Source organism: Chelonoidis abingdonii, chromosome 25 (assembly GCF_003597395.2).
Source record: "Chelonoidis abingdonii isolate Lonesome George chromosome 25, CheloAbing_2.0, whole genome shotgun sequence".
In the NCBI taxonomy this organism is placed as follows: domain Eukaryota; kingdom Metazoa; phylum Chordata; order Testudines; family Testudinidae; genus Chelonoidis; species Chelonoidis abingdonii.
Window position 1 is genome coordinate 11,059,410 of NC_133793.1, and position 23,806 is coordinate 11,083,215.

Sequence of the window (23,806 nt, forward strand, 5' to 3'; positions counted from 1 at the left end):
CGGACATGGGTAAAGACCCCAGGCCAGTAAAAGTTCTGTAGCAGCCTCTGCCTGGTGCGCCGGATTCCCTGGTGTCCTGCGAGAGGGATGTCATGGGCCAGGTACAGCAGCTTGTGGCGAAACTTCTGGGGAACCACCAGCTGCCTCCTGATCCCCCATGACTCTACCTCCCCTGGGGGAGCCCATTCTCGGTACAGGAACCCCTTCTCCCACAGGAACCTCTCCTTGCAACCTCTCCTCAGGGTCTGTTCCGCACTAAGGTCAGCCTGGTCCCTGGGCTTCCGCAAGGAGGGATCTTTCTGCAACTCCGCCTGGAACTCAGCAGCTGGGACAGGGATGGGGACCAGCTCTCTCTTGCTGGCTGGGCCTGAGGTCGCAGCCTCTCTGAGCCCTGCCCCTGGACGCTCCCCGCCCCCCAGGTTAGGGTCCTGCACCTCAGGCCGAGTACCTTCCCCGTTGTCGGGGTGCAGTGCACTTTGCCGACTCTGACTACGAGTCACGACCAGGGCACTCTGAGTGCTACTAGGCCAGTCCTCAAGGTCCCCTCCCATTAACACGTCTGTGGGCAAGTATGGGTGTACCCCCACATCCTTGGGGCCCTCCTTGGCCCCCCACTTCAGATGCACTCTTGCCACGGGCACCTTGAATGGGGTCCCGCCCACGCCCATCAAGGTCAGGTAGGTGTCGGGCACCACCCGATCTGAGCCCACCACCTCGGGCCGGGCAAGCGTCACCTCTGCCCCCGTGTCCCAGTACCCAGTGACCTCCTTCCCATCTACCTCCAGGGAAACAATGCACTCTTTCCGGAGGGGCAGCCCCGCGCCCACCCGGTAAACTAAGAACCCGGAGGCTGGCGCTTCCAGCCCCCCAGAGGAGCTGACCTGGGGACCTCCTCCCTCCTTCATAGGTGGTATGTTGCCAGCCCCCCTTTCCCGGGAGGGTAGCCCATCTTCCGATTGGGTTTTTACCCAGTCCACCCTCTGCGGGTTGGGTCTGCTTGGTCTGTCCCTGAGCTTGGGGCACTGGGCCCGTATGTGGCCTCGTTGGCCACATTGATAGCAGCCCATGTCTCGTGGGTCCCCTGGAATGGGTCGGAGGGACCTGACACTGGATGTTCCCCCTTTGGGGGGGTTCTCCATAGGCCCCCGCTGGGAGGTCCCATGATGACTCTCTCTCTGCGCTGAGGCAGGCCTGCTCCTTCAACACTCCTCCCTGCCATCCCCTGCCCGACTGTCCACAAATTGGTCGGCAAGTTGGCCTGCGTGCTGCGGGTTCTCCGGCTTCTGGTCCCTCAACCACAGCCTCAGGTCGGACGGGCACTGCTCATACAGGTGCTCCAGTATGAACAGGTCCAGCAAGTCCTCTTTAGTTTGGGCCCCAGCTGTCCACTTGCGGGCATACCCCTGCGCCCGGTTGACCAGTTGTAGATATGTGATCTCACGGGTTTTACGCTGACTCCGGAACCTTTTCCGGTACATCTCAGGAGTCAGCCCAAACTCGCGGAGCAGGGCCTGTTTGAACAGTTCGTAGTCCCCCGCCTCCGCCCCTTTCAGTCGGCTGTACACCTCCACGGCCGTGGAGTCCAGTAAGGGGGTGAGAACTGTGATCCTTTCTGCAGGGCCAACCCTTTGCAGCTCGCAGGCATTCTCAAAGGCCGTCAGGAAGGTATCTATGTCCTCCCCCTCCTTACGCCGGGGCAGCAAGCGCTTATCAAAGTTCGGTGTAGGCTTGGGTCCCCCCTCACTCACCGCAGCCGGGGCCTCACGGCTCCTCAGCTGGGCCAGCTCCAGCTCGTGTTTACGCTGTTTCTCCTTCTCCTCCAGCTCATGTTTACGCTGTTTCTCCTTCTCCTCCAGCTCATGTTTACGCTGGTTCTCCTTCTCCTCCAGCTCATGTTTACGCTGGTTCTCCTTCTCCTCCAGCTCATGTTTACGCTGGTTCTCCTCATGTTTACGCTGGTTCACCTTCTCCTCCAGCTCTTGCCTCTTTAACTCGAGCTCCTCCTGTCTCAACTTCCTTTCCTCTTCCAGCCACAGCTGCTCCACAGCTGTCGAGCGTCGCCGGGAGGATCCCCTGCTGGGGGGTGAGCTTCGCTGCCAGGATCCCCTGCTGGCCGGGGGGGTCACGGTGCCTTCGGCATTCGCTGGGCTCCTCCCCGCCCTTCCTCTAGGGCTAGGAAGGGGGGGTCTCGGGAAGCCCTCATCCGCCGTCTGACCACTCCCCGGGGGGACAGACACTGGTGACTGCGCTGCATCTGCCTGGCTGCTTCCCTCAGAGACAGGGTTCCGGTCTCCCTCCTCCAGCTGGGCAATCAGCTGGTCCTTCGTCAGTCTCCCTGTGCGCAGCCCCCTCTGCTTGCACAGCTCCAGCAGGTCACACTTGCGCCGCTTGGCGTACATCTTCCTGCTGGCCACTCACAGGTCGGGGTGCTCGCCGCTCCCCACGGTTTCCGGGGGACCCCTAGTGCACCAGCCCTTCTTGAGGTCACCACCTCTCTGCCAGGGTCGAGCTGCAGACTCCTCCGCCCCTGGGACCGCTCGCTGCAATCCCCCGGGGGACCCTGTTACTGCAAAGTCCTTCTCACTGGGCACACACTCCCAGGGGTTAATCACCCCTTCGTTTTACTGCTCCCCAGTCACTTACTGCAGGAAGCGCCGTCCACGGGGTGCAGTATATCCCCACACAGACAGTCCCTACTCCATCACAGGTCCCGATTCAGACCCAGACAGAAACTGGCACGTTCACCAAGGGGCACAGCTACCTTCAGAAGCCATGAGCTGCTGGGGAGATGGTACCCAGCCGGCACTGCCAAGAGGGGACAGAGCCATGGAGGGACAGCCCTCACTCCTACACCCAGAGACAGACAGAAGCAATTGGCTGACATTCTGACATCACTGGAGGAATTGCTGTGTCCACCCAATCAGAAGAGAGCAACTGGCCATTCTCCCCTCTGGGTCTGGATGTGCTACTGTGCCTCAGTTTCCCTCCAGCTGGGCACAGGAATGTGAGCCCCGAGCCAGTGCGTGTCGTGCGTGCCCCAGCCCTAGAGGAGGTGAGCCTGGCTCTTTACTTCCAGCTGCAGAGACTCCTGCCGTCCCTGCCACGGAGAAACTCATTTGTGAAGCCAGGTCCCTTGCCCAGTTGATGACCATCATGCAGACCCCACACAGCTGACATGCCAATGCCAGGCGCCCTCCTGTTTATTAACACAAAGCAGCGTTAGGTCTTTTTCGTCCTTTCTGGCCCTTTCACGGGATACACCCAGCACCCTGATCTCAGGGCTGTGATGCCTCTCCCCACCACAGCCCCCTGCGGGTCTGGGTCCTGCCCAGCTCTGCACAGGCCACCAGGCTGCCCTGGGCCTCTGCTCTTTCCCCTTTGCCAGTCTCTGGAGCGTCCATCTCTGGTCTCAGACTCGATAGTCCTGCCTGATTCCTCAGTCACAGGTTCTCCCTGGCACCTAAGATTCCCACTGGCTGGTCTTCTGGGAGCTACGTTCCCAGAGCAGGCAGCCTCGGCCCTTCACACGCGGGGAGGACAAGTGCCTTGTTGCAGGCTCAGAAGGGGGAGCTACCATCTCTGCTGAATGCTCTGCTCTCTCCCGGTCTCCTTGGCACACGGTGCAGCCCCTGGGACCTTTCTGTAGCCTGCCTGGTCTTGCCTTGGGAGGTCCTTGTTCTGGGTCAGCCCTGTTCCCTTTAGGGGCCACATTAATCATCTAAGGTCTCAACTAGTTTTACTTTGCATGAAAGTCACCCCCCAGCATGAGTCGCATCACCTTCACTCAGACCCCAGAGAGGGGCTTGAACACCTGACATAGCAGGTGAAATTCTGACCGGGCAGGTAGGGGGCGAAGGCCTTCGTGACAGATCGAGGCTGGCTGAAAAAGCAGCTTGAAGGGCTCAGGTGTGAGTCAGTCTGACCCAGGCTCTAGGGACTGGGCTGACTGGCTCTGGAGCCGACTGGCCTATGTGCCGAAATAAGCCCGCTGTAAACGATGCCTGGCTCAGCTCAGAGGCAGGAAAGGCTTCACGGGGCTGCAGGGGACACCTGGAATTTTGGTCTTGATACACAGCCTCCTTGGCTTCCTCCTGCCCCTTGCTTCTGCTCCTCAGCCCCTTGCAATTCCAGTCCTGGGCCCACACAGCTCTGCCAATGCCCCTCAGGCCTGATCTGCAGCCCCGCTCCCCACGGTCACAACGCAGTTGCTAAGCCGAGTAAGCAAGTTAAATCTTGAAAAAGCGTTGCCAGGCCTGTCCATAGCAGGGCTGCCCCACTACCAGGTCGGGCCCTGCCACCTCTGCTCTGACTCACCCTCCCACCCTTGCACCCACTGCCCCTTGCAGCACCGAGCACTCAGTTCCTCTGCTCGCTGCTCCCCAGCCATGCATCTGCTTTTCTCCCTGCCTGAGCCAGGATCTGCTCTCGCCCTTTCATTTCACCTCCTCACTCCTCCCTCTTTTGCCCAATCCACCCTTCCCAGCACTGGAGGCACCAGCAAATGAGCTGTTTGCAAAGACTCGCTCAGGCTCCTTCCCCTCCTCTGGGCAGGGCCTGGCTGTGGCCATTGGCTCCCCGAGTTCCTGGTCTTGCCTGCACCTTGTAAAGGGGGTGCTAGGAGTTGCTGCTCAGACGGCTGCAGCCCAGGGCAGGTTGAGCAGGGAGCTGCAAGGATGGGGGCGCTCCACTGGGCTTTGCTCTTCGCACTGTGGAGCTTGGTTGCAGGTGAGTCTGTCTCCGCAACTGGCTGAGCCGGAGCTGGGGAGAGTGGAGCTGCTCCAGCCCCAAGGGATGAACGTTTGCTCCCTGCCAAGTGGGAGCAGATGGAAGGCGACAGGTGATGGGAGCAGGGGAACCTGTAGGGCTACCTGAGGGCCTCTCCTCTGCCTGCTTGGAAGGGAGGATGGGGGTGTACTTAGGGCATAGGACTGAGACTGGGGCTTCCTCCGTGACCTTCCCCTTTCTGGACCTCAGTTTCCCCAGGAGAGAACCATACTAATCTTCCATGCCAGGGTGTGCGGCTCTGCTCACAAGTGTCTGTGAGGCGCTTGGAGATCCTCAGCTCGATGGGGCAGAGTAGCTGGGACGCTTGGCTTTGCCCAGTGAAATGTGGCCAGACAAGCCGGACTGGATGGTTAGTTCTCACGCGGGGCCACTGGCTTCTGCAAGTGACCACATGGATAATCCTCAGCCTTATGCTCCGTGCAGCAGCGCTGGAGTAGGGGGAACATTCAGGTGGGGGGTAGCTGTGTAGGGGCAGAGGGGGCTGAGTTAGGCATGGGAGCAGGGACCGCCATGAAATGTTCCAGGGGGAATCCAAGAGTCTCTCTTTTAGAACCTAAAGGCAAACCTGGGTGGCCAGGCTCTCTCTGGGCGTGGGCTGGCACCTCTCTTCCGGGCAGCACCTGCTCTGCAGCCCAGCAACAGCTTGCCCTGATGCTGCGCTTCAGCCTGGCATTAGCTGCAGGGCTGGCTCTCCTACGACGCTCCCTCGGCGCTCCCTCGCTGTCTGACCTGGGACTCTCTCAGGATGTGCAGCAGCCCCGACCCTGGCTAAGTCCTTTGTGCAGAACTGGCCTGAAACTGGCAAAAGTGGCACAGAGCCACCTACTACTCCCCCTGCCCAGCATCACCGCCAGGGAGCTGTGTTAGGAGAAAGGCAGCTTCCTTCTTCGGGCTTTGCACGCTCTAGCAGAGGCCTGGCTCCTGTGTGATGTGCTAGCCCCTAGGCACTGCTCTTACCCAGAGAAGCGCAGAGGGCCATGGGACACCTTCTCTGGGCCATGTGCAGCTGCCTTTCCTCTTGGCCTCCCAGCCTCCTTTCGGGGACCAAAGGGTGGAGGGAGCAGAGGGCACCATGGCGTGCTCTGCAAATGGGGAGCATTGTTTTCAGACAGGCTGCGGTTACCCCTCCAATTTAAGGACCTGTTCCCCTCCAAGGAAGATGCTGACATGAGGGAAAAGACAAGCTCCCTAAAACACAGGGCGTGTTGGCTTTTTAGCCTGCGGCTGATGACTAAACCCCAGCCAAACTGTTGGGGAGCAGAGATCCTCCCTGCACGCCCACGTCCCGTGGGGTAAAGGAGGGGAAGCATATGATGTGTCTTAAACTGTGAGGATCAAATTCTGACCTGTGCAACTCACAGGGCAACGGCTGAGGCCATGGGACCACATCTTGCCAGCCCCCCTAACGCAACCTGGTACCGCCCAGCGTAGGGTGACCAGATGTCCTGATTTCATAGGGACAGTCCTGATTTTTGGAGCTTTTTCTTACATAGGCTCCTATTACCCTCCGTCCCCGTCCCGATTTGTCACACTTGCTGTCTGGTCACCCTAGCTCAGCGTGGCCAGTGGGAACTGGTGGGCACTCGTTACTTTTGAGACCCAAACCCATTTATGTGGGTGCCTAAGTATGCATGTAGGAGCGTGGCATCAGGCACTCCCCCTGGGGAAATCTTGGCCGAATCTTTTTTGATCCCCCAAGCAGTATGAAGAGAAGCTGGCGAGGATCCAGAGGCAAGCGAGGAAGCTGATGGAAGGGATGGAATAAGGCACCTGAGCAAAGGCTGAAGGAATGGGGCATGTTTAGTTTGGAAAAGAGGAGCGTAAAGGGGGGACATGATAGCGGTCTTCAAATATTTGAAAGGCCGCCATGAAAATAGATGGAGGAAAGTTGTTCTCTCTTGCCACAGAGGGCAGGACAAGAGGCTACAGGTTCAAACTACAGCAAAGCAGATTTGGATTAAAATCTCAGGCAACGCTTCCGAAGTGCAAGGACAGCGGAACCGACACCTTGGGCTGTTGTGGAAGTGCCTTTGCTGGAGGTTTTCCAAAGGAGTCTGGGTAGCCGTCTGGCTGACCCCGGCGGTGCGGTCTCACCTTGTGTGACTGACAGGGCCTGCCTCCAGGACATGCGATCTGCGCACCACTAGCATTTCCCAATTGCAATGAGGCGGTGGCAGACCTGGCAGCAGTCACCTGTTCCCGGGAGAGGGTGAGCATGTGGGGGGCAAGCACCAGGTGAAGGGTTCTGGGAACATCCTCCCCCGGTACCCAACCTGGTGTCCCAGTGTACTCTCAGACCAGGTTTTGGGAGACTGCGTGCTGATACCCATGCAGCGCAGACAGCTCAGTTATGTACCTCACCATTGCATCTCAGTGCCTCGATTTCAGGTTGCTCCCACCACTACTGGACATGGCCCAGGGCCACCTCGATCTTACCCGCCCTCGCTGGAGTAAGTGCTCCATGCAAATCCCGGCAGCCATTTCTAGGGCCAAGAGCTGTTGTAAACAGGTGCAACTCCACTGAAGTCCATGGCATTGCACCCACCTGCCCCAGGTCTGAAACTGGCCCTCGGGTGTAACTGGAGCCCTCCAACGGGGGAACATGGAGGCTATGTTAGCAGGCCAGGGACAGCTCCGTACCTCTGTCTTTCTTTTCTTTCAGGAAAACGCTGCAAACTTTTAAGCAAAATCCCTGAATTTGGAGATATCTACCATGTCAAAGGTAACATTCTCTCTGTACAACTCAGGGTCGGATGGGCAGCAACCTGCTGTGTGTGTGTGTCGGATGGGGAGCAACCTGCTGTGTGTGTGTGTGTGTGTGTGTGTGTGTGTGTGTACGCCCCTCCTCAGAGCCAAAAGCCAGGGATAGGCCTTAGGGCTGGAGTCCTCCTCTGCAGTCTACTCTGTCCACCACAAAGCTCTCCGGTAGCCCACGTTGGTTGGCATCCGAGAAGCACCTCAGCCTCTGCCCAACCCAGCAGAGCCATGGGTGTGCCCAGTGCAGTTGTGCAAAGCTGTGGAGGGCTAATTGCTGCTGAGGTTAATTGAGGCCTTGGATCTGATCTGCCCTTCCCAGAAAAAAAAAATAACCAAAGGAGAGCTAGACCCAGTAACTCCATCAACTCCCAGCTCCCCTAGCAACCAGAGCTTGGCACCCAGCCGGGCTCCGGAGTGCTGTGGTCCACGTCCTCCGAGATATTTCCGCTCCGAACTTCCAGTGGACAGCAGGAACCTAACTACGTCTGAGGATCTGGGCCCGCGTTCCTCTCCTGCAGGCTTCCAGTTTGGCTGGTCTCCTCAGACTGGAAGGTCCTGGGGCAGGAACTGAGTTTTCCTGGCTCTGTGGGGCCAGCACCCAGTCCACGGTGGGTGTGCTACCGCCAAACCAAAGAATGATAATGATTGTTCTAGACTCAGTGCAGAAGAGTGTCCTGAGACCGGGCCTCTGAGGAGAGTCTGCAGCTTTCTCCCAGGATGAAACAATGGCGCAGCTTTTGGCAAGCCGGCTGCGCGGGCCGCAGGTTGCCTGCACAAACCCTCCTCAGCAACAAAGCTGCACTTTACTGTCTAGCTTCCTATGCTTATCCCTCCAGTGACAGAGCCTGGCCTTTCGACACACGCACCACTCACCCCCGGCCCCAGCACGAGCCTCACACATAGCGCTTGCTCTGGCTAAATTCTCGCAGCAATTACAAGCCCAGGAAACCAAGGGTGTTAGCTGGCAGCGCTGGGGGAGCCTCTGTAATGGTCGCTTAGCCTGGGTTCAAGGCCTGGTCTTTGCGTAATCCATGCCCAGGATACTGTGTTGTGCTGGGCATGGAGGAACTTGAGTGGCCAACAGAGCCCCTAGGAACCGTCCATCGCTGGCAGGAATGAGCTCGACTCCATAGACAGCTTAGCCCAGGCCTGACTCTGAACCCCAGGGGGTGAGAGCCAGCTGGCTCCAGGGCTGTCAGGAAATGCTCAGCCCCAGAGCAGAGCCCCCTAGTCTCCTTCCCAGGTTCTCTGAAATAAACCCAACTGAAGCGGGCACCTCCCCAGAGCTGCACTCGCCCCTGCTGCGGCTGTTTTCTGGTTTCAGCGCCCGAGGTCAGAGCTAGCCCCAAGATTTCTCCTCCAGCTCAATGCGTAGCCATATACCGAACGTAGGAGCTTCTTCTAGGTGAGCTGGCAAATTCACCCACCATAGCCTAGGGCAGTGGTGCCCAAATGTTTCCTGTCACGCTCTCCCTTCCCAGTAACAGAATCTGTCCACCCGCCCCCCATTACTGCACAGCCAAGGTTTCCTTAGCAGAGCAGCAGGGGGTGAAGGTGGAGTTGGGGGCAGAACTGGGGGGGTGGGGAGCTGGGGCTAGAGGTGGAGAGGGAAGAGCTGGGCTGGGGGCGGAACGGAGTTGTGCCTGGCGTTGAAACTGGTCTGGGGGCCTGGTGCTCCCTCCCTGCTCCCCAGGGGGGATGGCTTGGGCCTTGCCACATGCCCCCTGAACATTCCTCCGCGCACCCCCAGGCAGGTGCACCCGACAGTTTGGGGACCACTGCCAGTGGGGACAGCTGGTTGGAGGCTTGCACTGATTTATGGCAATTCTCAACCACATGCGAGAACAGCTCTGCACCTTCCAGAGCCCAGCACTTTCCATTAAGCTCCCTCCAGGCACCTCATCCGGAGAGCACCAAAGGTAGGTGCCCACGCCTGTGCTTTCGAGCTGTACATCAGTGCGACAGGCTCCTCCTCGTCACCCGTGTCGGCTAAAGGGGCCAGTTAGAAGTGTGCATTCTCCTGGGGAATCTCTGCTAATTACACCTGTGGCCTTGTTGTCCCCCGACGCCAAGCAAAAGACACTGACTAACCTGTCCCTCGTGTGCTGCAGGAGTCATCAGCCTGCCGTACGCCGAAATCGAGGAGCCCTTCGAAGCCTGGTACAACCTGAGCGGAGCAAAGAGCCGGATCCAGTACTACCACGGTAAGCTGCCAGGGTACTTGCAGGAGGAGGACTAGAAAGAGTCTCCTGTGGGTCTGTAGAGCAGGATGTGCCTATGGCAGAACTAGTTATGTGCCAAGTCTGGGCTGACACCATCTCCTGCTCGTGCAAGGGGCTCGCTGGGTTAGCTCAGGAGCTGCGGCCGTTGGCGAAGAAGACGAGGCTGTGAACTGTTGCAGATGGACAGCTCGGTCCTGCTATCCGTCAGGCAAAGGTTGCCTCTGCTTGGACGACTGGGTTGATTTGGACAGCAATGTGGATGTCACATACTGAGGATGATACAGTGGAAGTGCAGGGTCCTCAAGTGACGTTTCCTATTGTCACCTGCATGCCATGCCTGGTTCTCCCAGACCCAATGACCCGCCCGTGACTCAGGGCAGCGTGGCATCTCCTAACCTGGAGGGGAAGCAGGATCCCACCCCCAGTCGGTGCCCTGTGGGAGGAGGGTGGAGAACGCTTAAGAGCAGCCCTGTGTAGAAACTGGCTGCCTCTACTTTCCCTTCCTACCTTGCAGGGCAGGTGATAACTTACCAGCTGGGATCGGTGAAGCCATACGGTACCAGCTACAAGATTACGCCGGAAACTACTGAGACGGAGGTGAACGTTGTGAAGTGCTTCCTGCTCAATGGCACGAAAGAGAAGCTCGTCAAGCCGCAGAGCGTCTTTCCTCACACACATGGCTTCAAGGTGAGCCCCTTCTGCCAGGGAGCTGGGCAGGACGGGGGAGGAGCGCAGGACACTAGGCACTGGGCCAGACCCTCAGCCGGTGTGACTCAGACCCAGACTGACAGCAGCTTGGCTGGGTCAGAGCAGCGATTGGGTTCACTGTAGCTGGGAGAACCGTTAGCCCCATTCCAATCTCCAGTCCGTGTGGCATTGTAGACAGCACCTGACAGTTGGCCTGCCCATGCCTGCAGGCCTCCTCCTTACAGGTATGTGGGAAGCTGCAGACAGTTGTTCAATAGCTTATCGGTAAATGCCAAGTCTCTATCTCCTTGCTTGAGTCCCTGTGTCTTTCAGTGTTCTTCCTGGCCTCTCCTGGCTGGTGAAGGCTCATGCACACACCTTGTGTAGCTTCCCAGGTCCCTGCTGTGGGGTGCAGCTGGGAAGATGCACTGTTACGGCTCCTTAATTCTCTCTCTGAATACTTGGAGCAGTTTAGAGCAGCCTCGGGACTGCTCTAACCCTAGCTGAATATCCCTGGGGAAATTCCAGGTAGAGACTGGTGGCATGTTTTACACTCTGCCCACTTTTCTCTGTCCCCTGCTGAGAGCCAGGAAGCATAAGAGCCAGCAGAACCAGTTCCATGCCCTCTGGGGAAGCCCCATGTCTAAGCAGCACAAAAATAGCACAGCAAGCTAAGGAGCCCAGTGTGGTTGTTAGCAATGTCGGAAATGGACGGCCCCAATCCGAGCAGGGGGTTTGCCTGGCCAGCCAGACTCTGCAGAGGGAAGGAGGCACCAGTACTGGCTGAGAATCTCTTCTCCCTTTCCAACCCTGGGAGATTTGTTGCAGCTAGTCCTTACTGCAACGAGGTGGCAGCTTGGGCGAGCCTGTGTGGTGACTCAGCTGCCTGCTACTGAGAGATCCCCATTGTGGGAGTTGGGCAAAGTTGCTTTCATGCGTCCTGGACTCTGAATGAAAACTGAAATCTGCTTCTCCGGGATGATAATTTGGCAATGGCTGCTTAAAAGGCCTGGGCGTATGGGGAAAACTTATGGATATACTGCTACGTGCTTAACGCAGCTCTCTGGGGAACGGGGCTATGAAAAGATTCAAGCTCGTACTCAGACTCATAGACTTTAAAAGGTTAGAAGGGACCGTTATGATCATCTAGTCTGACCTCCTGCACAACACAGGCCACAGAATCTAACCCACCCACTCCTGGAACAAACCCCTAACCTATGTCTGAGTTATTGAAGTCCTCAAATCGTGGTTTAAAGACCTCAAGGTGCAGAGAATCCTTCAGCAAGTTGACCCATAGCCCATGCTGCATAGGTAAAGGTTGAAAAACCTCCAGGCCTCTGCAATTCTGCCTGGAGGAATCTTCCTGACCCCAAATATGGCGATCAGCTAACCCTGAGCACATGGGCAAGACTCACCAGCCAGCACCAGATAAGAATTCTCTGTTATGACTCAGATCCCACCCCATCTAACATCCCATCACAGGCCACTGGGCATATTTACCGCTAAAAGTCAAAGATCAATTAATTGCCAAAATTAGGCTATCCCATCCCCTCCCCTCCATAAACTTATCAAGCTTAGTCTTGAAGCCAGATATGTCTTTTGCCCCCACTACTCCCCTTGGAAGGCTGTTCCAGAACTTCACTCCTCTGATGGTTAGAAACCTTCATCTAATTTCAAGTCTAAACGTCCTAATGTCCAGTTTATATTCATTTGTTCTTGTGTCCAGATTGGTACTGAGTTGAAATAATTCCTCTCCCTCCCTGGTATTTATCCCTCTGATATATTTATAGAGAGCAATCATATCTCTCCTCAGCCTTCTTTTGGTTAGGCTAAACAAACCAAACTCTCTGAGACTCCTTTCATAAGACATGACCCATTCCTCGGATCATCCTAGTAGCCTTTCTCTGTACCTGTATTCAGACTGGGAGTTCTTCTGAGCGAGGCCCGTCTCCTTGTGATGTGCGCAGGGGGGCCATGAAGCTTGACTGGAGTCACTGGCTGCTTCAGGAATACCAGGGCCAATAACACAGCTGCTCACTGTATATATTCAGAGGCCACGTTGAATGACCCAAAGCCACTTTCATGGCCCGAGAGCTCTGCAGAGCCAGCCCAGCTCTAGGAGAAGGAGCCGAATTCTGTTCTGTCTCGTGCATCGACAGCATTACTAACTAAATTCCAGGTTCCACCTGTGCAATCCCCAGGGGGTCACCCAGCTATCAGTGGGGGCAGGATCCTTATGATGGGGCTGATGCTACAGAAGGAAAGGACTCAGCTTGACTCTCAGATCCCAAGGTTGGCAGTAAGAAATCATCTGGTTTGCAAATGGTCTGCATTTGCCAGGGGAATACAGAGAACCAGGGGACAGGGTACTCCCCAATGTTGGCCTTTGCATCACTCAAGACTAGAGCTTCACTTAGAGGCAGGCCCATCAACACGCAGTCTGCAACTGGTGCTGCTAGCCAGCAGCAGAGAGGGCATGGGAGATGGCTGCCGAGCCCATGAGAAGGGAGGAGGCAGCTTGCGGAGGGCATAGCCAGAGGTAGACAAGGGAGGACTGGGTTGGAAGGGAAGATGGGGGAGGGGTCGCCCTGGGGTCCTTGGAAGCCAGAAGGACTTTTCTGGTGGTGGCTGAGGAGTTTTTAGCTCCATGATGCAGATGCAGGAAGTGCTCTGGGTGGCCTAGAGAAATTATTTATTATGTAGGATGGTACTAGCTGAGCTAGGAGCTCCAGTCACGGACCAGACCCCAGCTGCACTAGGCGCTGGACAATCACCAAACAAGAGACAATCCCTGCCCCCAAAGGGCCTAATTACACTTCCCTCTCCAGGGACGGGGCAAGAAGATGAGACAAGGCTGGGTCTGCAGCTGGTGCCTAGCCCCACAACCTCTGTGCGCCAGGCGGCACCCCCTAAGGCAAGGCCCGGGGCTGGATTCGCACCAGCTGCCTCGGGGCGGGAAAGAGGGGCTTTGGGCAGCGTGGGTCAGTGCCACCAGCAGAGCGCTGGACAGAGCCCCCGGGCCTAATTGCAGCTCCCCTGCATTGCCTCCCCAGTTCCTGCGGAAGGAGTACTTCAAAGGGCAGTACTGCAGTGTGTGGCAGGACGTGTCCGACTGGGGCAAGAAGAAGAACATCTACACCCTGTGGGTGACCAACACCAGCTGCGGCTGGACCCCCGTCCACTACGAGATGCGGGGTTACAACAGCGTTCTGGGCTCCCACTACGACAAGTACGAGATCGACTACAGCGACTTCACCCACAGCTACCCGGCCGAGGTCTTCAACCTCCCTACCAACAGTAAGGCGGGCCTGGGAGGCCCTCTCTATCCCTGGGCCAGCATTTATCCCGGCCCGAGCCAAGCCTCTTCTCTGTACTGCGCTAGTGCTCAAATGGGAGCAGGGTCCCTTCGCGCTAGGGGCTGCACCGAGACGTGTGCAGACACCCGCCCGGCCCTGACGGCCACGTAGACAAAGGGGGAGGAAGGGATCCGAGCGGAGGATTAGGAACCAAGGCATAGCGAGGGGATGTGGCCTGCCCCAGGTCATCGGTGGCAGAGTCAGGAATTGACCTCAAGGAGCCCAGGGCGGAGAGGAAGTGGTGGGCGGCTCCCTACGTCCTGTTGCCCTGGGAGAGCCTGATGTCAGTTTCAGGAGGTCCCCAGAAGCAGCAGTGAAACTATTTTGACAGAGGCACTCAGGGGTGGGGCAGGGCAACCAGCCCCCACCCCCTCGCCCATCTCTGGCTCCAGACAGACATCAAGCAAAGGCGGCTTAGTCACGTGGGCTGTAGAAATGTCGGAGACAATATCAGGCTGGGGGCAGCTGCCTGCTCTCAGATGTTTCCACCGATGGCTGGCTGGGGTCCCAGCAGCTAAGCCAGGTTGGGTGATAAGGTTCACAGCTGATCCAGGCCTCTCTGCAAGGTAGCCCGGTTCTGTGGAAGCCCTGCTGGCATAGCATGGCTCGTGGCTTCTGGAAGGGCCAAGATCCCCTGCCGAGTATCCATGCCAACGTCTTCTCTTTGCATCCAACCCTGAGGCCAGGGCCACCCAGAGGATTCAGGGGGCCTGGGGAAAAGGGGGGGGAGCTGCGGCGCTTGTACTCACCCGGTGGCGCTCCGGGTCTTTGGCGGTGGGGGGCCCTTCAGTTGCTCTGCGTCTTCGGCAGCACTGAAGGCCCCCCCGCTGCCTAAATGCTGCAGAAGACCTGGACTGCTGCTGGGCCAGGGCTCGCAGTGCTCCAGCTTGCAGGGCCCCTTGGGGGCCCGGGGCAAATTCCCCCACTCCCCGGAGAATGGGAAGTCGGTCAGGCCCATGAGAGGCCGAACCAGCATGTGGATATGACGGGAGTCTGGGGCGAGGTGAGGAGGGGATCCAATTATCACTGTGGAGCTCTGGTTGCCTGCTCCCCACTGGGCCCTCAGCAGTGAACGTGGCACTACCATTGGTGAGGGGTGGGGGCCTGCAGCCTCGTCTGAGCCAGCCCTGCTGAGTTGCATTTTCGAAGAGAGTGAGGAGCAGTCCATGGGAAAAGCGTCATGCAGAGAGGCAAAGCCCCATGCAGCTTGGGCAGCTGGGAGAGCTTTGGTCCACCCACCCCTGCAGGCATCAGAGCAATCACTGAAGCCTCTTGTACAGGTTGCACCTGACCGGGCGGGGGGAGTCTTAGGGTGACGGCTGCCTGTGCTTGTGCCCTAGAAACGAAGTCCTGTGGGGAGCTCCCTGGGTTGGGAGCAGAGCGCTGGATCCTGGCCAACCCCATGCAGGACTTTGTGGGGCAGCAGGAGGACCGGTCCCACCAGGTGTTTCATCACTACCGGCAGACGTTTGGGAAGAGCTACGACAGCGAGCGGGAGATGGAGCACAGGCAGCACACCTTCACCCACAACATGAGGTATGGGGCTCCCCGGGGGCAGCGGCGGCTCCGGGGTCACGGAGGAGGAGAGAGCTGGTGCATTGTGCACTGAAGGAAACGGCATCTCTGCCGAGTCAGGGAGGCTGGAGGGTTCCCTCAGGGAGCTGGGAGGTGACTCTGCCTTGGCTAGAAGTCTGAGGCTTCTCTCCCGCAGGGCCTGGGGGCACGTCTCCCCTGCTGGCAGGGGGCGTGATGGCAGCTCGCGGGGACATCCCCAAGCTAAGCTCTCCTCCGGCTAGCTCAAAGCTAGCTCCAGCAGCATCCAGCAGGGTGGAGAGACGCGCTGGCCGCTCGAGTGCGTGCCCAGTGTCCTCGTGGGGCTGCAGCCTAGAGGCCAGTGCAGGTCACCGTCTGTGCTGCTGCGGCCATGCTGCGACTAGCTTTGCTCTGGCTCCAGCAGCACTCCCTTGGGTCTGCTGCCAGGAGCTGCAATCTCAGCTCCCTCTGAGGTGTGTCTGCGCTGCAAGCGGGAGCTGGTCTGTTGACTTCCTTTCTGGCTGGCGTCACTTGGTTCCTCTGTCCACAACACACAGAGCCCTCCTGGGTCACAGCCTGCGTGCACCGGGCATCCCTGAAGCCGCCTGGCTGCACCAGTGCTCTAAGGATTCATCTGCTTGCTGCATAGGGGGGGACGCTGTGGGTGTGCCCAGTGGGGAGGGATTCCTTTGCCAGGCCTGTAGAGTGGCGGCAGGAGCAGCGCCCAGAAGCCAGAGCTGCCCTGCTCCCCCTCTCGTCATGGCATCCATCCCCTCTTAGGTTCGTCCACTCCAAGAATCGGGCCAACTTGTCCTACAAGCTGGCGCTGAACCACCTGGCCGACCGCACCCCAGAGGAGATGGCCGTGCTGCGGGGGCGGCTAAAGAGCGGGGCCCCCAATAACGGGCAGCCGTTCCCGTCGGAGAGGTACACTGGCCTCATCCTGCCTGAGATCCTGGACTGGAGGCTGTATGGTGAGTGGGTGCTTACAGGGCTGCTTCTGGGCAGAAAGCTTCATCCAGATGGATCATTTCTTCCTGTCTCCCATTCCCCACCCCATCGGCACAGGGACCCTACTGCTGCTCATAAGGCTCAAACCCTTGAGGGGCTGTGGACACTACCAAACTTTTGAGCACTTAGTTGCTTCCATGTTTGGGTGCCCAATGTGGGACCTCGAGGGTTTATATGTCCTCGGTGCGGAGTGCCCCCCTGCTGCTGTGGAAGTCAATGGGAGCTGGAATCATACAGCGCTGTCTGGAAGCCTGGCATGATGGGTCGAGAGTTAAGACTCCAAAAATCAGAGGCCTCTGGAAAAAAAACAACCCAGGGTGCTTCTGAGGGCGTCGGCCTTACGGGCTGGAGCGGTTGGCATCCCACTGTTACCCAGAGATCCATGCAGTGCTGTTCAGACAAACCCTGGGAGAGACAAACAGGCTGGCCCAGGGCTGGCACCAGACCGAATGCCTCCGGGAGGGATTAATGAGGAACGAATGGTGCCAAAGCTGGCCTTACGGCAGTAGTATTGCCGTCCAGAAGCTGCAGCCCCATTAGCTGAACAGACTGGGGGTGACCCCGTGATCCATTCATAGAATATCAGGGTGGGAAGGGACCTCAGGAGGCATCTAGTCCAACCCCCTGCTCAAAGCAGGACCAATTTCCAACTAAATCATCCCAGCCAGGGCTTTGTCAAGCCTGACCTTAAAAACCTCTAAGGAAGGAGGTTCCACCACCTCCCTAGGGAACCCATTCCAGTGCTTCACCACCCTCCTAGTGAAATAGTGTTTCCTGATATCCAACCTAGACCTCCCTCACTACAGCTTGAGACCATTGCTTCTTGTTCTGTCATCTGCCACCACTGAAAACAGCCAAGCTCCATCCCCTTCAGGTAGTTGAGATTTCTGGAGGCACCTGGCTAATATGGCTCAGTCCCTGACCCCTCGCTCACTCCCTCCCTCTCCAGGTGCAGTGACCCCAGTGAAGGACCAGGCCATGTGCGGATCCTGCTGGACCTTTGCTACCACTGGGGCGATGGAGGGGGCCCTGTTCCTCAAGGTGAGAGCCCACCCGCCTCCCAACAAGGAGATTGCCTGCTCTGCTGAGGGCATGAGCTGCGTGCCTACATGTCACGGGCAGCCCCGCTGGCTCCCCGGTGGGACGGCGTGGCCACACCAGGACTCGGCTTGGGAGTGCAGGAGCCGCGCTGCAGCTGCCAGAACCCTGCCCCGAGAACGCTGGACGGCCCCAGAACAAGGGTGGGGAGGGGATTGGGGACACTCCAGTAGCTGGAGGGGTGGGAATGGTCCTTGTGCGGAATTAGGAAGATCCAGGGATATTGTGGTGACCCCCCGGCGTAGGCCCAGCCATCACTCAAGACTGGCTGGAGGTGGGAATGGTGGAGCTGGGAACATCCCCCTTGAGGCTCTTCGCTCCTGAGCCAGCCACCTGGCTGTGGCTTTGCAGCTGAGGACCTGGGTTTCCTCCATCCCCAGACCGGAGTGATAACCCCGCTGTCCCAGCAAGTCCTGATCGACTGCTCCTGGGGCTTCGGGAACTACGGCTGCGATGGTGGCGAGGAGTGGAGCGCATACGAGTGGATCAAGAAGCACGGTGGGATCGCCAGCACTGATTCCTATGGCCCGTACAAAGGCCAGGTGAGTGCAGAGGTGCCTGTGGAACGGCTCCATTGGCACGGGAGCTGTGGTCCCGCTCAACCTCCCCGGTGTGTTCCAGGGCTGTCAGCCAAAAGCAGGTTGCCACGAAGAGGGAGCTTCTGCCTCCAGCAGGGCAGAGACCTCTAGAGGCTTTTGGGCTGTACCCCATGGGGCCGCTCCAGCGACTCCGCTCAGAGTCAGTGACCAGGGTGCAGCATCCACATGGGAAGCAGCCACTGGGACTGCTGACATGCCCTCGCTGGCCCCAGTTACAGCTGTATGGCCCTAGTAAAGCATTAGCCTGAGACTTGGAAGACCTGGCAAGTCACTTTCCTCGCTCTGTGCCTCAGTTTCCCTGGCTGTGCAATGGGGGTGAGACTCCCCTGCCTATGTGAGGTGTTGGGGGAAGGCACTGGGGCACAGTACTGATTGGGGTCACAGAAAGGAAATAGGGGCATTAAAGTGTAGACTGGACACGCCAGCAGCCAGAGACGCTGATGGCTCCCTTGCTCCTGGGGCCGCCGGCCTGGCTCGCGCGTGCAGGGGTGGAGGAGCGCAGCTGTTATCTCCTTCGTCTGTGTCGCAGAACGGCTTGTGCCACTACAACAAGTCTGAGCTGGTGGGCAAAATAAAAGGCTACGTCAACGTCACCTCAGGTAACATCACGGCCCTGAAAGCCGCCATCTACAAGAACGGCCCCGTGGCCGTCAGCATCGACGCCTCCCGGCGGTCCTTCTCCTTCTACTCCAACGGCATCTACTATGAACCCAAGTGTGGTGAGTGTGGCTGGGTCCGGCCGATCGGCTCCTGGGGTGGCTTTGGCTGGTCCTGGGCAGTTGGCTGCTGGTGGCCAGGTCTGGCAATGCTGGGACGCTACCACACGATGACTCCTCCGGCAATCTGGAGCCCCTGCGGCTTGACCAGTGCATTGCAGGGGATCTGATGCTAGGAGGCAGCCGTGTCTCCTTTCCCAGCTGCATATATTCAGACCAGACAAACCAGCCAGTTCAGAAAGATGTGGGGGTTTCCCTTGGGGCAGGGGGGAGGCCTGATGGCTTTGATGAAAGGAAACTAAATTGGAGGAATGCCTGGCTGGGAGGAGGATGATATTACCACCTGACAGGGCTTCACCAGAGACACAAGCTGGCTGGGAGGGTTACAGGTTCAGTCTCCGAAAGGAGCATCTGGAATGAAACCCAGCGGATTTGCTGCCTGCTTACCAGGCTGCAGAACGGCATCTGTGAAGCTTGGAGCCACTGCTCAGGATCCTGCCATTGACTCTACGGTCAGAAACGGCTAACAAGGAGCACGAACAGCAGGGCAGGGTAGAAGACAGGGCACTGGACGGGGAGCCAGGACTCCTGGTTTCTAGTCCCACCTCTGCTGTTCATTTGCTAGGTGATTTTGGGCTAGTTATGTAAACCTGGTGCCTCAGTTTACCTGGGGGATAACAACACTTATCCACTGCTGCAAAGTGCTCTGGGACGTGTGGATGAGAAGCGAGGCCCTGGTTCTATCACTAATGAGCTGGCTAGTGGGGCAGCACCGTCGGTTACATATTTATTTTGGCCCCTCTAGGCAACAAGAGAGGTGACTTGGACCATGCAGTCTTGGCTGTCGGCTACGGTGTGCTCCAAGGGGAGCTGTACTGGCTAGTGAAGAACTCCTGGTCCACCTACTGGGGTAACAACGGCTACATCCTCATGTCCATGAAAGACAACAACTGTGGGGTAGCCACGGATGCCAGCTACCCCATCCTGGAGTGAGCCCCGGCGCCAAAACAGGGCTCACCTATGCCATCCTCGCCCCACCCACAAGGGTTACCAGGCCTGGGCTGTTGTTTTGCAGGCCGGTGTGGATTTCATCCTAGCAGAGACACCCACTGGAGAACCAAATGTATACGGTCCCCCTGCCTCGGCCCTCGGCGGTGGCAAATCGGTTCCTCGGAACCTCGCGGCACTAAGCACCCGGGGGAAAAGGAAAGCAGCACTCAGGGGGAGGATGGTGGGAACATACCATAGCAATCAAGGGGGGGATGGCAATTTGGGGAGGGGGAGAGGTGTGAAAAAGGGGGCTGCCTGTACTGTCCCTGTAGGATGGCAGCCTGGCTACCAAGCAGCCCAAAGAAGCCCACAGGGATGCAGCGGATGTTGGTCATGCAGCTGCTGGCAATAAAGTTCCTGGGAAAGTGCTGCCTCTCTTTTAAACCAGGTGCGGGAATTAAAGTACACAGTTTGGCTTCACACTGCTCTGTGCGCGCTCTTGATCACGGCCATCAGGGGCAGGACACCCCGTGCACGCTGCCCCGGCCCCTCCCCTAAGCCATTAGGTGGGGCATATTCCTCTTCACCCCTAAAGCAAACCTCCTTCTCCCTCAGGACCAGGCAGCGGTGGCTCTTTGCAGCCAGCTGGGCTCCCCTGCAGTGCAGCTGCTCTCCTGGTGCTGACATGGCCCCCGGGGGCATGCAGGGGTCCTCACTGCTTGAGAGGTGGCTTCCTGCCAGTGCTGGGAATCCCACTTGCTCTGAGAATGGCCAGGCCAGGGGCAGCTGACTCCAGTTAGCAACTGATCTTCATTTCCTCTCTGGGGCCAGCCAGCCAGTGAGCTCAGACCTTCTGCCCAGGTCCCTCCCTGCCAGGCTCAGGTGGAGCTCATGGCTTGGCAGCATGGGTGCCCCTCCCTGCTGCCAAGCCATGGTGAGAAGTCTCCAAGTGCCACTCATTCATCTGGGGCCCAGCCCCACCAGTCTGCTGTGGGCTTCCCTCCTCTAGGCTGACAGCCGGGGTTTGAACGGAGCCTTTCCCCTGCTGAGAAAGGAGGCAGCGGGAGGTGGGGCAGTTCTTTAGACTCAAGTTGCCCCAATGCGTGTGGGGTGCAGCTGCCCCTTTCCCTGGAACTGAGCTCCCATCTCCAGGCTGGGCTGGGGGAGCAGACCCAGCTATGGCCTTCGGCCTGGCAAACCGGCTTCATCCCTCTAAGGCTTAGCAGGACGGTGTCCTAGGAGAACAGGGGGCTGCTGCCAGGCAGCTGGGAGAGGCCGCAGAACAGGCACCCTGCGGAGGGCAGATGTGCGACAATGTGATGGCCCCAACACTGACAGCGGAAGGGGAACAAAACCTCGTGTTTCCGGGCTAGAGTTGGCTTCTAGGTGATCGAGGTCAGGGAGAGACCTACTGCGTGGGTCAGGTTCTCCCACAGCTGTTGCTCCGCAGTTCTTACACCTTCCTCTGAGGGGTTGGCCCCTGCCGGAGACCGAATCCTGGCCTGGGAGCGCCTAGAGGCTGATCCAGCATGGTGGATCCGCCAGGCCTCGCTAAGCCTGCAAACAGCCCTTGAGAAGCTGACCAGACTCTCAGGGCTTGTCTTTGCTGCCGTGCGCGCGGGTGCCGCCCCTAACTTGAGTCCTGTCTACGCACAAGAACTCACCCTCTGGAGGTGTAGCTACAGCTCGTGTTAGCACGATGCCTCAGCGGCTTGCACACGCGCTGCGTGGCCGCGCTCTCTGGCTCAGGCTGACCCAGGAGGAGTCCACGTGAGCATGAATTGCCTGAGTTCACTCTGCGATGCAGACCTAGCCGCTAGGTTGCTGCTCGGGCACGCTAAGAGCTAGCATTGCCCTGTGTCTGCAGGGGAACCTGGCCTGGGGCGTTTGCATAAGGTGTCAGGGGGAGCTGGCTGCACCCAGCCCATTGTGCGGGCCCCAGCAGGCAGGGAACACGCCTTCAGGTTCCTCCAAAGCAGAGATGGGCGTGGCGGGGCTGCAGCAGTGGGTGATTGCGTGAGCTTCACACAGCCGTGTGCTGGTGTTGGCCTGGTGCGTTGCTCGCCTCACGGCCAGGACTCTGCAGCCCAGTTCTGCGCTGCTGCGGGGAGGGAGGGGTCACAACGGGCAGCTGCAGCATTCCTGTTACGGGAGCTGCAACAGAGGCTTGCAGGGCTCGCAGGAGACCATCAGAGCAAGAAGCCCAGGTTAGACCACCCCAGGCCTGTGTGCTGCCTCCAGCCCAGCAGCTCCGGTACTACCATGGCGACAGAGAGTCGCTAAGTAACAGACACAGCAGGCACCGGGTCTTTGCCATTGCCGTGCCAGCAACGAGCATGACACGCCTGGCGCGGGAGCCCGAGCAGACGCGCTGGGTCAGGGCCAGCCAGCTGGAGCGGTGGCCGGCCACGGGATGTGAGCAGGAAGGCAGGACTTCTGGAAGTGGCTTCCCCCTGGCCAGGGTCACCTCCGTGGGGAAACTCATGAGCTGGACAACAATGCTCCTGGGGTCTGTGGTCCGTGCTGTGTAGGTGCCGGGCTGAGAGCTCTGCATTCCTGCTAGTCACCCCAATGACTGGGTTCTAGGTGCACTCCTCCCCATGTATCTAGAACATCATCCCCTAGCCCCCTGCATCGCAATAGCCGAGGGCACCGTGCGCAGTGAGGGATTCCTAGAAGAACCAGAACTGACCTCGCCTAGGACGTGATGCTGCTGCAGGATGAGGAGGATCCCAAGGCCGTTCACTAGGCTGGGCTCACAGCTCTGCCTGCCCGGGGAAACTGTGCAGAGAAAGACTGTGGAACTCGCTGGCCTGCACAAGGGCAGCTAGCCAGGGTCCACGGGGGAAGGGGGTGGCTGCAGGGGGCCCAACTCAGAAGAAAACAAGAGGCTCCATAGCTGAGGATGTAGAAAGCAGCCAAACCCCCAGGTCCCACAGAAAGGGCAGGGGTGCACCAGACTGGCAAGCCTGTGTGTTGTGCCCCATTGCATCCTGCATGCTCAGCAGCAGCTGGCTGAGAGACCATCAAGGTCCACTCAGCCCACTGCAGGGCTGGGTGTGAGTCATTCCTTTCACAGGGTCTCCATGGCATATCACAGTTCAGGGCTACTGCACATAGAATTGGAAGGGACCTCAGGAGGTATCTAGTCTAACCCCCTGCTCAAAGCAGGACCAATCCCCAGACAGATTTTTTGCCCCAGTTCCCCAAATGGCCCCCTCAAGGATTAAACTCACAACCCTGGCTTTAACAGGCTAATGCTCAAACCACTGAGCTATCCCTCCCCCTGCACTTGGAGTCCCAGTCTCTGGTCCCACCATCCAGCCCCTGCACTGCTAGAAGAAGGTGCCTTCCTATCTCTGGAAGCTGCACTGTCTCCTCTGGCAGCAGCGTGTGCATCCTGACAGGACACAGCGGCTAGCAGCCCCACATCAGTTCTGACCCTCCCCACAGACACAAAGAGCAGGACCCCTCTGGGCAGCCTCCCTAGCTCATCATGGAGGAAGCCGGAGGTTTTGGCATCTGGGTCTGGAGCAGTTGGAGATTTCTGGCCTCCGAGAAGATGCAGAGGGACAGTTTGGGATCAAGGGGTAAGGCCGATTAGTTGGAGTCTTTGACTTGGATGATCAGCAGAGAGAGAAATAACAATGCTGATGTTTAAAGGAACATCACTAGGGTTCAGAGTTAACTAACTGAGCAGAACAGGGCAGTTCTCACACAACAGAACTCTCATTTCAGGCTCCCTGCAGATTCAGGAAGACGACGACACAGTCATTACACTCTGTTTGCATCTACGGTTTTCTTCATAACCACGGGGGCTGGCATGATCCTTCTCTCTTTTACACAAGAGTGGAGGCTCAGGAGCAGAGTCACACAGCACAGAGGGGAGCCTGCAGCTGGGGGAATCCAGGTGGCCTGGCTTACAAGAAGGGTCATTTATGCTTTCCCTTGTGATCACACCAGCCTAGCTGGGTTCCCCACCGCACTCCATTGTTGGGAGAGCCCAGAAAATGCACAACTCTCCAAAGACCAGAATACTTTGTGCCTTTACC

At 58.3% G+C, this 23,806-nt stretch overlaps 2 protein-coding genes across 2 annotated transcripts; one reads left to right on the top strand and one right to left on the bottom strand.

Annotated features, from left to right (window-relative positions):
- Window positions 1–1,188: 1,188 nt before the first annotated feature.
- Window positions 1,189–2,674, bottom strand: LOC142045932 (uncharacterized). Its single transcript, XM_075060781.1, has 2 exons — window positions 1,965–2,674; window positions 1,189–1,844 (listed from the first exon to the last, which is right to left on the bottom strand). The coding sequence occupies exons 1-2, from the start codon at window positions 2,397–2,399 to the stop codon at window positions 1,200–1,202; spliced, it is 1,080 nt and encodes a 359-aa protein (XP_074916882.1). The 5' UTR covers window positions 2,400–2,674; the 3' UTR covers window positions 1,189–1,199.
- Window positions 2,675–4,516: 1,842 nt separating this feature from the next.
- Window positions 4,517–20,179, top strand: LOC116837938 (digestive cysteine proteinase 2-like). The gene is made up of 11 exons (XM_032802862.2): window positions 4,517–4,725; window positions 7,448–7,507; window positions 9,654–9,746; window positions 10,279–10,451; window positions 13,505–13,748; window positions 15,148–15,343; window positions 16,121–16,314; window positions 17,301–17,392; window positions 17,830–17,991; window positions 18,578–18,767; window positions 19,570–20,179. Exons 1-11 carry the CDS (start codon window positions 4,674–4,676, stop codon window positions 19,755–19,757), a joined length of 1,644 nt encoding a protein of 547 aa, XP_032658753.1. The 5' UTR covers window positions 4,517–4,673; the 3' UTR covers window positions 19,758–20,179.
- Window positions 20,180–23,806: the final 3,627 nt, after the last annotated feature.

Excerpts from the sequence above, each read along its gene's own strand:
- LOC142045932 (XM_075060781.1), bottom strand. The coding sequence starts at position 2,399 with ATGTACGCCAAGCGGCGCAAGTGTGACCTGCTGGAGCTGTGCAAGCAG. Across the intron at positions 1,845-1,964 it reads GGCAAGAGCTGGAGGAGAAG|GAGAAACAGCGTAAACATGA; the intron begins GTGAACCAGCGT and ends CTGGAGGAGAAG.
- LOC116837938 (XM_032802862.2), top strand. The coding sequence starts at position 4,674 with ATGGGGGCGCTCCACTGGGCTTTGCTCTTCGCACTGTGGAGCTTGGTT. Across the intron at positions 13,749-15,147 it reads CTTCAACCTCCCTACCAACA|AAACGAAGTCCTGTGGGGAG; the intron begins GTAAGGCGGGCC and ends CTTGTGCCCTAG. Across the intron at positions 17,393-17,829 it reads AGGGGGCCCTGTTCCTCAAG|ACCGGAGTGATAACCCCGCT; the intron begins GTGAGAGCCCAC and ends CTCCATCCCCAG.